At 46.6% G+C, this 12729-nt stretch overlaps 1 protein-coding gene across 1 annotated transcript in view; it reads left to right on the top strand.

Moving 5' to 3' along the window:
- Positions 1-12729, top strand: part of SLC1A2 (solute carrier family 1 member 2) — a 48936-nt gene that overhangs the window by 25877 nt on the left and 10330 nt on the right. Inside the window, exons 7-8 of the mRNA XM_035012568.1 lie at positions 2846-3040; positions 6597-6731. Coding sequence (XP_034868459.1) covers positions 2846-3040; positions 6597-6731 — 330 coding nt within the window. The remainder of the gene's footprint in view (positions 1-2845; positions 3041-6596; positions 6732-12729) is intronic.

Below are 12729 nucleotides of genomic sequence, written 5' to 3'. Positions count from 1 at the left end.
AGAAGCAGGCTCTGCACTGAGCAGGGAACCCGATGCGGGACTCGATCCCAGGACCCTGGGATCATGACCTGAGCCAAAGGCAGACGCTTAACCATCTGAGCCACCCAGGCGCCCTCTCTTTGCCTTCTTATTGACCATCCTCCCCTCCTCTCCCCAACCCTGTGAATTGTTTGTGATGGTCATTTCCTGTTGGGTAATTTGCCCATTCCTGATTGGCTTTAACTCTCTTCATGTATAAAAATATTAACTCATGTGTCCCATGTTGTGAATGATGTTCCTCTCCACCTGATACTTGTCTTGAAAATTTGCAGTGCTTTTTGTCCCTAGATGTTTTTAATTTGCGTATCATCGAAGTTGTCAGCATTTTCATTTAGTATTTGGAATTTCGATTTTTTTTCTCAAGAACATCACCACCAAAAATGATAAAATATTACTTTATATTTTCTTCCAATACCTTTGTGGTTTTGATCTTTAAATCTTCCAAAAATATTACTATCTTTCCTTTGAATGTCTAGACAGTTATCCTAGTACCTTTAATTAGACAAAGTAAATCCCAAAGGCATATGGATGGCCCAAGTTCATATTTAAATCAGACAAATGCTGATCTTGGCCAGATAACCCAAATGCTAGACCCATTTCTCCTCCTCACCCTATATTTCAAGCGACTTTAGTCTTCGGTTAAACTGTGGCTTTTGCTCGATGTGGAATTTCATTTTTTAAAAGAAAACACACTTAAGGAAAAATTTGTGGCATGAGTCACATACTAAGAACGAACTCTGCCATTATGACCAGAGGGAAAAAACACAAAGCCCCAGTACAGCCAGCTAATTATTCTTTCTACTTCCTTGGACCCCGACTGAAGGGGGAGTGGAAGGGACTGACTCCCTTTTCTCAACAGGCTGGTGTCAGGGAGGATTGATGGAAGGGGCTAGCCTGGGACACACCTCTATGCATCCTGCTGACATCAGGCCATGCTGTTGAAACTACTCTGGAAAAAGACAGAAAGAAGACTGTCAAGTATCTGCTAGTTATTATGCAATATTTGAAAACTGTCATTAGGTCGCTGAGGCAGGAGCCAAAGAAACAATGTCAGAATGTTGGATGGGCAGGAAAGAGTTAAAATTTTCAAGTCCCAGTTTGGATTGGTTGGGTATCTATGATTTTGAGAATATTTTCATGATTTACCAATTATTTTCTCCAGTCTATTTAATTGCCGGAAGACCTCTTGATGACATTGTGGGAAAGTGGATGCAATAATAAAAATCAGCATATTCCAGTCCTCCCAGAAGTGTGCTCAGATTCGTACCATTTAGAATCCCAGCCACCAACCACAGCTGCCATTTCAGACAAGTCACGGTATCCTGCCAACCCTTCAAAGGGGTCCAAAGAAAGGGTAGAGTGGGGGAGTCTCATTAAAACATCTGGGACAGCCAACCAGATACAAGGTACAAGAGGTCTCCAAACATTCATTTCTTCTACCTAAGACCAAGGAAGAGGCATGAGACCCCTGACCTGAAATCACAAAGAATGTTCCTATAAGATGACTCTGGCTTCCCTAAGGTTATTATTAGGAACCTGTGGGTCAGTGGTTTAAGAAGATGCAGACTTAGGTGACCCTAAGTTTAGAGCTTCTGGTTTCTGTTTCTGAGTAGGCCCTGGAATCTGCATTCTCAGTAGCTTCTCTGAAGCTGATGGCTCTCTCCCACTCTCTGAGAAACTGAGACCTCTGGCAAGTGTCTATGTTAAGCTTGGCGGGAGCCCTAATTCTGACTAGTAGAAGGAGGGAACCATGACTAAGGCTGTCAATGCCTGATAGAAAAAAGTATGTCTGCACCCAATTCACTTTGCTAAGGTTTGAACAGAAAAAAGCCCCCAAAAGCAAAACACAAAACAAAACAATCAAACCCCAAAGAGAATGGACCACAAAGCACTCACATGGCAGTTTGGGTGTTCTACATTTCTTTCCATATTATTTAAATTTTGAAGCCAATCCGCTTACCCCCTCATGCACCTCTCTCCACATGGAAATAATATTTTGGCCGTCAGCAACACGTATCCTTACAGGTTTCCTAATTTAGAAGACACACGAACATGTCAGGGGTTCTGGCCTTCGAGGCTGGGTCATGTGGTCATGAATTCCTGTACCAGGCCTGGGACGAGTCGGGGTGGAGTCACTCCATCCACATCAGGTCTTTGATTAGCTACAGAGCACATGCTTTTTGCTCTATGTTGTTGCAAAGACTGTACAGTTGGCCAATGACCATGCATCAGGGAGTTGGACTGTCTGTGAGGGTCCCTAGTGAATTGCTAGAAGCTCAGGTTCAGGCTAAATGGTGTTTAACATGTTTGTCCAGCATTCTCAAAATTAGCTCAGGCAATTCCCAGAGACTGGATGCAGCCCATGTAGTCATCTTGTTGGAAAGTGTTTCTAGCATGAAATTATGGGTCATTCAAAAATTCCCCATTCCATTTCACTGTTGACAGCTCCTTGTTTTCTGACACTTTTTTTTTTGCAGCTCAATTAATGTGGGCAATCAAATGGTCTTTAATATATAATACAAGAGGGAAACACTGATCAAAGGAAAAAGGATTTAAAGCTCTAAGTAGATCTCAAAAACCAGAACCAACAAAAAGAGTTTGCTGCCTATGAGCATCTTAATAAGACTGAACTTGAAACTCCAAACAGCTGGTATTTAATTTGGCTCCAGACACTGCTTTTTCATGTCACATTGCTTGATTGGAGCAAAAGAACAAACACTTTGTGGTGGCATTCCGGTTTGTGTTTTGCCCTGCTTCTCTAAAGTGGACATAAACTCTTGTCTCTCTTTCTCTCTTGGTTCCTTAGTGCCGGAACTTTGCCTGTTACCTTCCGTTGCCTGGAAGAAAACCTGGGAATCGATAAGCGGGTGACCAGATTTGTCCTCCCGGTCGGAGCAACCATCAACATGGACGGTACAGCCCTTTATGAAGCGGTGGCCGCCATCTTTATTGCCCAGATGAACGGTGTTATCCTGGATGGAGGCCAGATTGTGACTGTGAGGTGAGTGGAGTGTGGGTTGGGGAGGCACTAAACTGGCCTTTTGCCCTACCCCCTTCCACACTAACTCCATTTGACGGGGCCACTTGAATTTCAGGTCCCCTGGTGGAAGAATGATGAAGAAAATAACATAGAAGAGGAGTTATTGGCAGTCTCAAGGGGAAAATATTGTGACAGGAAAGAAGCAGGCTCATACTTAGGCCTGCTGTTTGTATTGCACATGTGAAATTGCTTTGGAAATTTGGTATTATTTGATTTTTAACAATCCTGTGATGTTGCAAGGCAGTTATTTCTACGCCCATTTAATAGATGAGGAGGCACAGGCTTTCAGGGGCAGGGTAGTTTGTGCAAGGCTGCCCCGTTAATGATCCAGGAGGGTTGTAACTGGGGCCGACAGCGGCTGACTCTGGATCCACTTTTCCTTTCATGAAAATATGTTCCCTTCAGCATTTCAGAGGGTCATGGCAGAAATGATGAAATACCGGAAGGAAGAGATTTCTCAATACAACACAAACCATTTTATTACAACGAAATCACAAATATAGATCCATACGTTTTACTAAACCTATTTTTACCATATGTATTCATCCTTTAAGAAATTTAGGAAGAACGCTTTCCCAAGAGATCATTAAAAATACATTGTTTCTCCATAAACTTAAAGATCATACTTAACTTGCTTATACTGATTTATCGAATCCTTACAACCACCCTGGGAGGAATGTACTTGTCTTCGCTCAGGCTGCCGAGACAGAATACCACAGACCAGGGTTCTGGACCCTGGGAAGTCCGAGATGAACGTGCTGGCAAATTCAGTTCCTGGTGACTATCCTCTTCCTGGATAGTATTGCCCTTCTTGCTGTTTGCTCGCCTGGCCTTTCCTCCGTGTGTGCAGCGAGGGTGAACAAGCTCTCGTAGGTCTCCTCTGATAAGAGGACTAATCCTGTCATGAGGGCACCACACTCATGATGTACTTACCCACCCCCCCTCCCCTGACCCCCTGAAAGGCCCTGCCTCCAAACACCATCACACTGGAGATTAGGGCTTCAACAAATGAATTTGGTAGGGGGGACACAACTCAGTCCATAGCTGTACTCTAGGGGAGCCTCAGTTTCCTCATTGGTATATTGGGGACATTCTAGGGGGTTGGGAGTATTGTACCTGGGACATAGTCACCTGTCAACAAATGTTAGCTACTAGTAGTATTGCTATTAGTGATGCTCAATAAAATTCAGTGCTTCTAGAATATGAGAGAAAAATGTGACAGTGATGTAGTGAGTGCCATGATGTCACTCAGGGGAAAACATGCTTCAGACCCGGGTATCCCGCCTTCTAAGTCATATCGTCAGGGAATGCATGTGAGACTACCAACTTCTTTTGCTTTAAAACTCAGAGACGAACGAAAGACGAAACCCCTTCTTTTGAAGCCAAGCAAGATGATTCTGGTCCCTCAATTCTTGGCCCCGATGGTAACCACACTTCCCATTGAGTTCACACCATTAGATGAAAACTTAAGAGACGGGAGGATGGACCGGGGACCCATGATCAGGGTTGATTACTTCAGTGTTGGAGGGATCGGGGGTGGGGAGCATCAGGCCCACAGAGCATCGCAATCACGCAGATGAGTATTCTGATCCCAGCAGACGACGGTCCGGCTGTTTGACCCTAAGTTTCTCCATCTGTCCAATTCATGGTTTCCCCCGTGGAAAGCAGATACAACCATGTGTACGTTGCGGGGTTACTGTGAGGCTCTGCTGGGACAATGTGTGTGTAATACCCTGTACAGCATCCAAGAACAGCCCTAGAGAAGTGAGCCGGGGAGCGGAAGGATGGGAAAAGTGGAAAGGGATAGAGAGATGGAGAGGTGATCACTGCCCCAAGAAGCTGTTACAGGATTTAGACTCACCCGGACACTCCGCCCGTGGTACGGTGAGACTATAAATTGGGATGAAGGAAGAGTGGGGGGACCAACTGCTAAGAAGAAGTCTCTTTATAGGCTTTTGTCTCACACAGCCCGGGGGGGACCAGACCATGTGGCCATAGTGCAAAGGGATGTGTAAGAATGACTCATAACAGAAGCAACTGATGTTGTAAATAAAACGGCTGAGGCCATGACCGTTGGAACTTGGGAAGTCCCCCTTTCCTGGTGTTCTATCCATGTCAGGGAAATGACTGAGAATTCCCACCTTCCAACTCTTGGGGCTTTAGAGAAGTTCTTATTGCAAAGCAGCCTTACCCTGCCCAGATTTCCTGATAAGAATAACAATTCACATTTACTGGGGGGTTGCAAGGTGCCAGGCCTCTTCTATGTGCTGTTTATTTATTAGCTCCTGATGACCCTTTCTTAAAGATAAGGAAATTATGGCACAAAGAGGTTAAGTAAGTTGCTCAAAGTCGTGTGGTTAATAAGTGACAGAGCTGGGATTCGAATCCAGGTTGTTCCATTCCATAATCTTCATTGATACCCACTATATACTATCACCTCCTATGACCCAGAAGGATCCAAGAAAAATGGAGTTCTTTAAGCCTTGACACCAGCTCTACATTGATGGGGGCAGGGGAATAGTGCAGATGGGTTCCGTCGATCCCACCTAGGCAAGGTGTCCAGATGGTGACAGGCCTATATCTGGAAGGATGGCAGTATGGACAGACCAGTACAAACTATAGAACCTCGTAGGGCCTTCCTGTCTTCATACATAAGATTAGGTAAATTCAGGTCCCTCCCAATGGTAAGACCCAGGATTCTGTGCTTGGTCACAACAACGGTCTGGGCTCAGTTAAACCAGTTTGGGCGCCCTCTGCTGGACCACAGAGACCGCCCCCCCCCCCCCCGGTGTCTAGACAGGGCACTCGAACCCTAGATTAAACCCTCTTCCAGAGACAACTTCAAAATGGTGTTGGGCGTGCCCTTGGCATTGCGAATGAGGAGAGGCCTCAGAAAGAAAACCTGTTATTTCATTATCTTCCCTTGGCGCCTTCTTTCTGAATAATGTATTTTCCAGTCCATGGTGAAATGTCCAGGCGTCTGAAGCTTAATGTCATTTGGAGTCTGTTGATTTGTTCCCCTGATGTCCACTCAGTCGGGTCTGGATATTTGCTATTCTGAGTTCTCATGTTAACATTGGCAGTGGCTTCCTCAGACTTTTGCCACGGAGTCCAGATGTCTCTGGGGGCTCACAGAGACATAAAGGCATAAGCAGAAATGAATGCAGCGGTATTCCCATGGGAGGGTTAGGGTGATTTGTTTTCCTTCTTTATTATTTCCTTGCCTGCTTGAGAGCTGCACTTACCTTCGTGGAGCCCTGTGATGTGTTAGGCTAATTGGCTCTCCTGCTGAGGCTAAGGCTCTAATCCATGAATTTGTAAACTTCCACCGCAGTTGAGTAGAATCCAAAGAGACCCTAATTCCCGGGTCTCTTCACACTCTGGATTTCTCTGTTCTTTGAGAAACAAAAGAAATTTTATGACTGCTGGGGAAATTGGAGCTTACAGTTGCCTGCCAGGGACGGTTTGGCCAAGTCCTCTTTCTCTTCCCCTGACCCGGTCTTCTCTGTTCGCTCAGCCTCACGGCCACGCTGGCGAGTGTGGGTGCAGCCAGCATTCCCAGCGCGGGCCTCGTCACCATGCTCCTCATCCTGACGGCTGTGGGCCTGCCGACGGAGGACATCAGCCTGCTGGTGGCCGTGGACTGGCTGCTGTAAGTGCTTGCCCAGGGGCCTCTGCTGGGGATGTGAGTCCTGCCTCCCTGGGCTGGACAAGATGCAAGGTTGCAGCCCAGGTCTTCGCAAATCCCCATGACAACTTCTGCCCTCCCTCCCTCCTTCTCTCTAACATTTACTGAGTGCCTCATTGGGAACTGAAGGCAAAAAAGGCATCCTGAGGACCTCCCAGTCTAGTGGAGGCATCAGATAAATTACACTACAAAGTTAAAAGCATAGCAATAAGGAACCCACTACTGATGCATGCGGGGGATCTCAGGACATTATACTGAATGAACGAAGCACAAAGCAGTGTGCGCGGTATGATCCCATTTATGTGAAGCTGCAGGAAAGGCAATATAATCTTAGCAATAGAAAGAGATCAGCGGTTGCCTGGGCTTGGATGGGTGAAGAGACTCATTGGGAAGGGGCACAAGGAAATCGTTAGGGGTGGTAGCAATGTTTCATAGGCACAGGTATGCACAGGTATCTACGTTTGTCAAACCTCATCAAACCATGCACTTAACATGGGTACATTTTATTGTATGTTTGTTATACTGGATTAAAAAATATCTCACATGGGGTGCCTGGGTGGCACAGTCGGGTGAGTGGCTGACACTTGATTTTGGCTCACATCATGATCTCAGGGTCCTGGGATTGAGGCCCACGTCAGGCTCTGTGCTCATCGGGGAGTTTGCTTGAGATTCTCTCTCCCTCTCCCTCTGCCCCTCCAGCTACTCGCTCATGCCTGGGCTCTCTCTCTTTCTCTCTCTCTCTTGCTCTCACCCTCACTCGAAAATAAAGAAATAAATCTTTAAAAAAATGTAGCATGCACATAAAAGATAGTGATAGAAAGAGGCACCTGTCCCAGTCTAGGATAGAAGGGCGGAATGGAGGAATCAGGCAATAATGAACATGGCAACTGAATTTGCTTGGGCACCATGTGCCAGCCATTGCACCAAGCATTTTACATCTTCCCCTTTCTAACAAACCTGAAGGTTTGGTATTATTACTCTTGGTGTATAGATGAAGAAACTGAGGTGACTTGAGAGTGAAGAGAGATTTGACTCCAGTTTGGCTTGGTTTGGGAGGCCACTGCGTTCTTCATCATGGCCATATTCAAGCTTCTGAAGGCAGTGATCGTTGAGCTGAATTGTAACCAGTAGGTAGATGTAGGTGGAAGGGGGAACAGGGCATTCCAGGCAAGGCCAAGGCCCGCCTGTGCAAAGGCACTGAGGCAGCAAACAGTGTGGGATTTAGTAATACTGGAGCACAGAGTGGGAGGCAGGGACTGGTGAAAAGTGGGACAAATGGATAGCCTGCACGGCCATGCAGAGAAGTTTGAACTTGACTGTGTCCACATAGCCCAGCTACCTTTCCCAGTATATTTACCAGTGAAGGGCATTTTCATAATGTAGGACACTTGCCCATTCACAGGGCAAGTCTAGCCAGATGGTCCCCAATAGGGAGATGGGAATCGATCCTTGCTAAGGGCCCACTCGGTCTCTGATATTCTGTGGGGTATACACTATGCCTCCTGTCCAGTCTTGGAGCTAAGCAAGAGGGGCTAGAGGATGCTGTTGGGTTCAATGTCAGGGGCACAGAGGTCCAAGGCCAAAGTGCCCGCACATTTTTTAAAACTGCTCCACATGGCAGTAGTAATATTTCTGACATCTGTTGGCATAGATTTTAAGAGCCAGAAGCCATCTTTAATGCCCTTGAGTTTCCTGCATCTAAAACAACAGTTCCTTCCCCTTACCTTCGCCCTTCCAAAGGGAGAAACATGCACATGACTAAAGGGAAGGACATCTGGCAAGCTAGAAGGAAGACTGACCTCTCCACAGAGCTTGCCTGCTGTTAAGGTTTAGGTTAGAACATAGAAGTGGCTCCCCGGACATAGTCTATACTCCTCAGGAGGGCTACAGGGAAGGTCATGGATCTTCCTGACTGGTTCTTTCATTACCAGAGAAATGCTCTGAAAATACCTTTAGTGGGAAGGTGAAGGGTAAGCGAAATAGCCTCTTCTCTGTCTCTGCTAGTCTCTCTCAGGGGGTGGTGGTGGGTCCTCCGTGTTAGCTCGGTTGTTCTGGGAGCCAGTGCTGGCCCCCAGGGCAGGCTTTCTCACGACGTCTGTTCTGACAAGGCAGTCATGGTGGCTGAGATTCGGCGGTGGTTTATGGGTGGAAGGATTGGGAGGGAATGGGATGAAGGAGACAAAGGAGTGGGGTGGGCTTTGGTGGGGAAGAGGACGAAAGGGAAATGAGGGCATTGGCAATAGTTTAAGGTCAGTAGGAGCTCGATACATGTGCACTAAATTTCACCACAGGGTTGCTGTGTGATAACCAGGGGCCTTTCCACACAGGAAGAAAGGCAGAGGAAGCTGTTGAAATGAAATGTGCTTCCCCTGTGACTTTTGTTTCCTGAGTCCTCTGCCTCTTGGCTCCTTGAACCCCCCAAAACGGTGTTATTGTGGAGCTACTCTTGCCTGTGTGTCTACATTACCTCGTCTCTTCTCGGGCTTGTTTCTGAGGCCTGAAATCCACCATTAGAGATCAATCTTTTTATAAATGATCATTATAGAGACAGCCTCCCCTCATGATCATGCAAATGCCTTTCTTTGAGTGAAAAAAAAAATGCACTAATATCATTTGGAAATGAAAAAGGGAGCTGGTACTTGGTAGATACTGTCATGTTCTTTACATCTGGTAACGATTAATCCCCAAAGGGCTCTAAGGAGTGTTTCACAGATGAGGAAACTGGGAATCAGAAAATTTAAGTGTCTTGCCTGTGGGCACAAGAGAGCTTGGGTGGTCAGGTCAGGATGCTTCACCCCACCCGACACAGCTTCCTACTTACAACCAAGCAGATCTAGTGGTGGGCAGAAGTGGAGAGGTGCTCAGTCAGAAAGGTTTTAGGGAAGACAGACCTATTAGGGTCACTCCTGGTTCTACAGACTAACCAGGGAATTTTTTGTTTGACCTGTTTTGTTCCTCCTCCAAGATTAAAACAAAACAACAGAAAATGCCTAAATGGGGACAAATGGGGTACAATCAAGGCTCAGCTACTCTGAGAATTCAAGCCCTCCAGTTCCAGTGGGTCAGCCATTGTGGGCCCTGGGCTTCTTGGCAGTCGTTTGCTTCCAAGCCTGTTGGATGAGAGTCATTTCATGAAACATCCAAGACCCTGCCCACCTCTGACCTAAATGTTAGTGAGTGGAATAGGAGGGCTGGGTCCTCCCCATCACCCCACACCAGCGCTCACATGTTCATACTTGCGCGGAGATCAGAGTGTCCTAACTCCAGGGTGGGAACGTGTCAGCAGAAGGGAGTTGGCTGAACCCAAAGAGGATCATACATTTGGATTAACTATATTGATGAAACTGTATATGAGAAAACTCAATCCCAGGTTGGCCCTGGAAAGGAAGGAACAGATGAAGAGCTGTCCTCTGTTCTGGGGTTGGATCTCAGGTGCGGGGGGCCCTGTGTGCCCAGAGAAAGGAAAGCAAACAGTCAGGAGCCCTGGATCTGAGCTCTGCACTTACTCTTTGTAGGACTTTGAGCAAGTTACTCTCTGGACTTGAGCTCTGTCATGTGAACACTGGGAATAGTAACTTGTCAGCTTAAAAGCAGAGTCTAGACCCCATGCCCTTGAGTGCCCTACTGGTTTTAAGACTTGGACTAAGATTCTGCTGGTGATGGATGTTTGTGTACAAATAAGCCTGAATGTTCCTTTTAAGAAGAGAAGAAAAAGGGAGGGTAGAGGATCTTGGGAAAATGTGTGTAGGGGTCTATAGTTAGGTCAGATCTGCTTTGAATTAGTAATGGTGGCACATTCTTTCTCACCAGCAAGTGGAGCTCTGGAAACATGCTCTTGGTCATGGGCTCCGTGGCCATTGGGTATCCATCACAGTGTGAATGGGGTTAGGGGGAAGAGTTGACACAGAGGTGCAGGGGGAGTTTGGCCATCCCCTAGAAAAATATTCGGTCAGGGGAAAGCAGAGAAAAAGAAGAGGTGAGGGTTTTTTGTTTTTGTTTTTTCTCTCCGGGCAAACCTTGTAAGCTCTCATAACTCTAGCAATTTTTCAATTTAAAACCAAACAAAGCCTGCAGTGACATTTAATGTGCCGCAATGTTTGCCAACTGCTGGAGACCAGCCAGCCTCATCACTGCCCGCCAAGCCCTGGATGCTTCTCAATGGGCAGGCTTGGCCGCTCTGTAAATGTCATGGTGAAAACCAAGATTCTGGGCCCTGAAAAATGCAGGAGTCCTCGAACACCGGATGGGCGGGGCTGGTAAAACCAGAACCTTCCCCAGGGCCCAAGAAGCCCTTTGTGTCAGGAATTCTCGGCAGATATTTGTAAGAGACCTCGCTGACACCCTTCTCTCTTGGAAGGAAGCAGGATGGAGTGAAAACAGGGAACCAGTACCAGGAAGAGGTAATAAATAACCGGGTCTGGCCACAGGTGGCAAAAGGAAAGCCAAAATACAGTGAAACCCAAGTGGATCCGTGACCCATTTATCATATAAGACTGCTGGTGAGATCATTTCTGGGGACACATTTACTAGCTGGGGGATAGATTTGAAATGGGAACTTACTAGGAAGACTTTACGACCTCCTTCCTGCGGGGGGAGCTCTGAAGCTCCCTGTTAGCCTCCCTCCTTGGAGGGAATAGAACCCAGTGATTCTCAAGCTTGAGCATGCGCCAAAATCTCCTGGAGATTCAGGGGGTCTGGGATGGGGACCAAGAATTGACATTCACCAGTGATACTGAGGATGCATGCCAGGAACCTCGCTTCCAGAAACCATGGATTAGAGATAGAGAAGGGGGAAGAAGAGTCCCTGGTTGTGGGTATATCAGCACCTCGATTCTTTTTCAAGCAGGGCTTGAACTCACGACCCTGAGATCAAGACCTGAGCTGAAATCAAGAGTCATGTACTTAACTGACTGAGCCACCCAGGCGCCCCTCAGTTCTTTTCTGAACACCAGTTGGCAGTTTATGCATCCAGTCAATAAAAACAATGGAAAGGACTCAGGATACTGCTAGCTCATACTCACCAAGTCCTCCTTCAATATTAGACAGTGTTCTAAGCACTTTATATGGACCTGTTCAAAAGTTGCCCCAAATTATGAGGCAGCTAATGTATTATTCCCATTTAACCGTTGACGAAACTGAGGCTCATGGAAAAGCAGCTTATCCTGATTTAGTGGATGTTGAATGGCTGACCTGGGATTCAAACCCAGACAATCTGGCTATTCCTTGGGGGTCCGGGCCCACCAACCTGGGTTCTTGTTCTCTTATTTAAGACGCAGGCATGCGTATATACACACAGAACTGATTGAAGGCCTACTCCGTGTCTGGTGGACAAGGAAACCAATTCCTACATCTGCCATAGCTCTGAAGATTCTGGGGGTTTACGTTTAAATCTTTTTCTTTGATTTTTCAGTCCCATAGAATTCTTTCTATGTTACCCAGTCTATGTCGACCTCAGCATGGGATGTGACCCTTTCCCCCTAAGTCCTTCCCTCCCTTGACAAAGTGTCCCTGACTCAAGGTGGTGAAATTACAGATCAGGGTGGGGTGGGAGTGGGGCTACAGTTCTGCACAGCAAAATCATTTTTTAAAGTATCACAAAAAAATACGGAAAAATGGGGTGGGGTAAAGCTCAAGAGAGTGGTAAGATGAAAAAGAGAAAATGTCCCTCTATCTACCATTGAATCTTGAGTTTTGTTTCACTGAAGTAATCACTGTTAATAATTTCAGGTAGCATGGAAACAACAATTTAATATGAAGCACCCCTTTTCTTTAAAAAAAAATCCTTTAGTGCCCACCATCCCCCTCCTAGGCTCCTCTCTCTGCTCTGTTTTGCCCTTCGGTCCCCATCTCTCCGTGCCTTGCTGGGCCCCCTCCCCTCCATCTCTGTGCTCACCCCCAGCAATCAGGACACCTCTCTGGTTTTTGCAGGCAAGGTAATTTGGGCTCTCGGTCTCTGCTTCCT

The sequence above is a fragment of the Mirounga leonina genome, unplaced genomic scaffold, assembly GCF_011800145.1.
Source record: "Mirounga leonina isolate KUSES-001 unplaced genomic scaffold, KU_Mleo_1.0 Mir_166, whole genome shotgun sequence".
NCBI lineage: Eukaryota > Metazoa > Chordata > Mammalia > Carnivora > Phocidae > Mirounga > Mirounga leonina.
The sequence above is the reverse complement of the archived record's forward strand: the minus strand, read 5'-3'. Positions and strand labels throughout refer to the sequence as shown.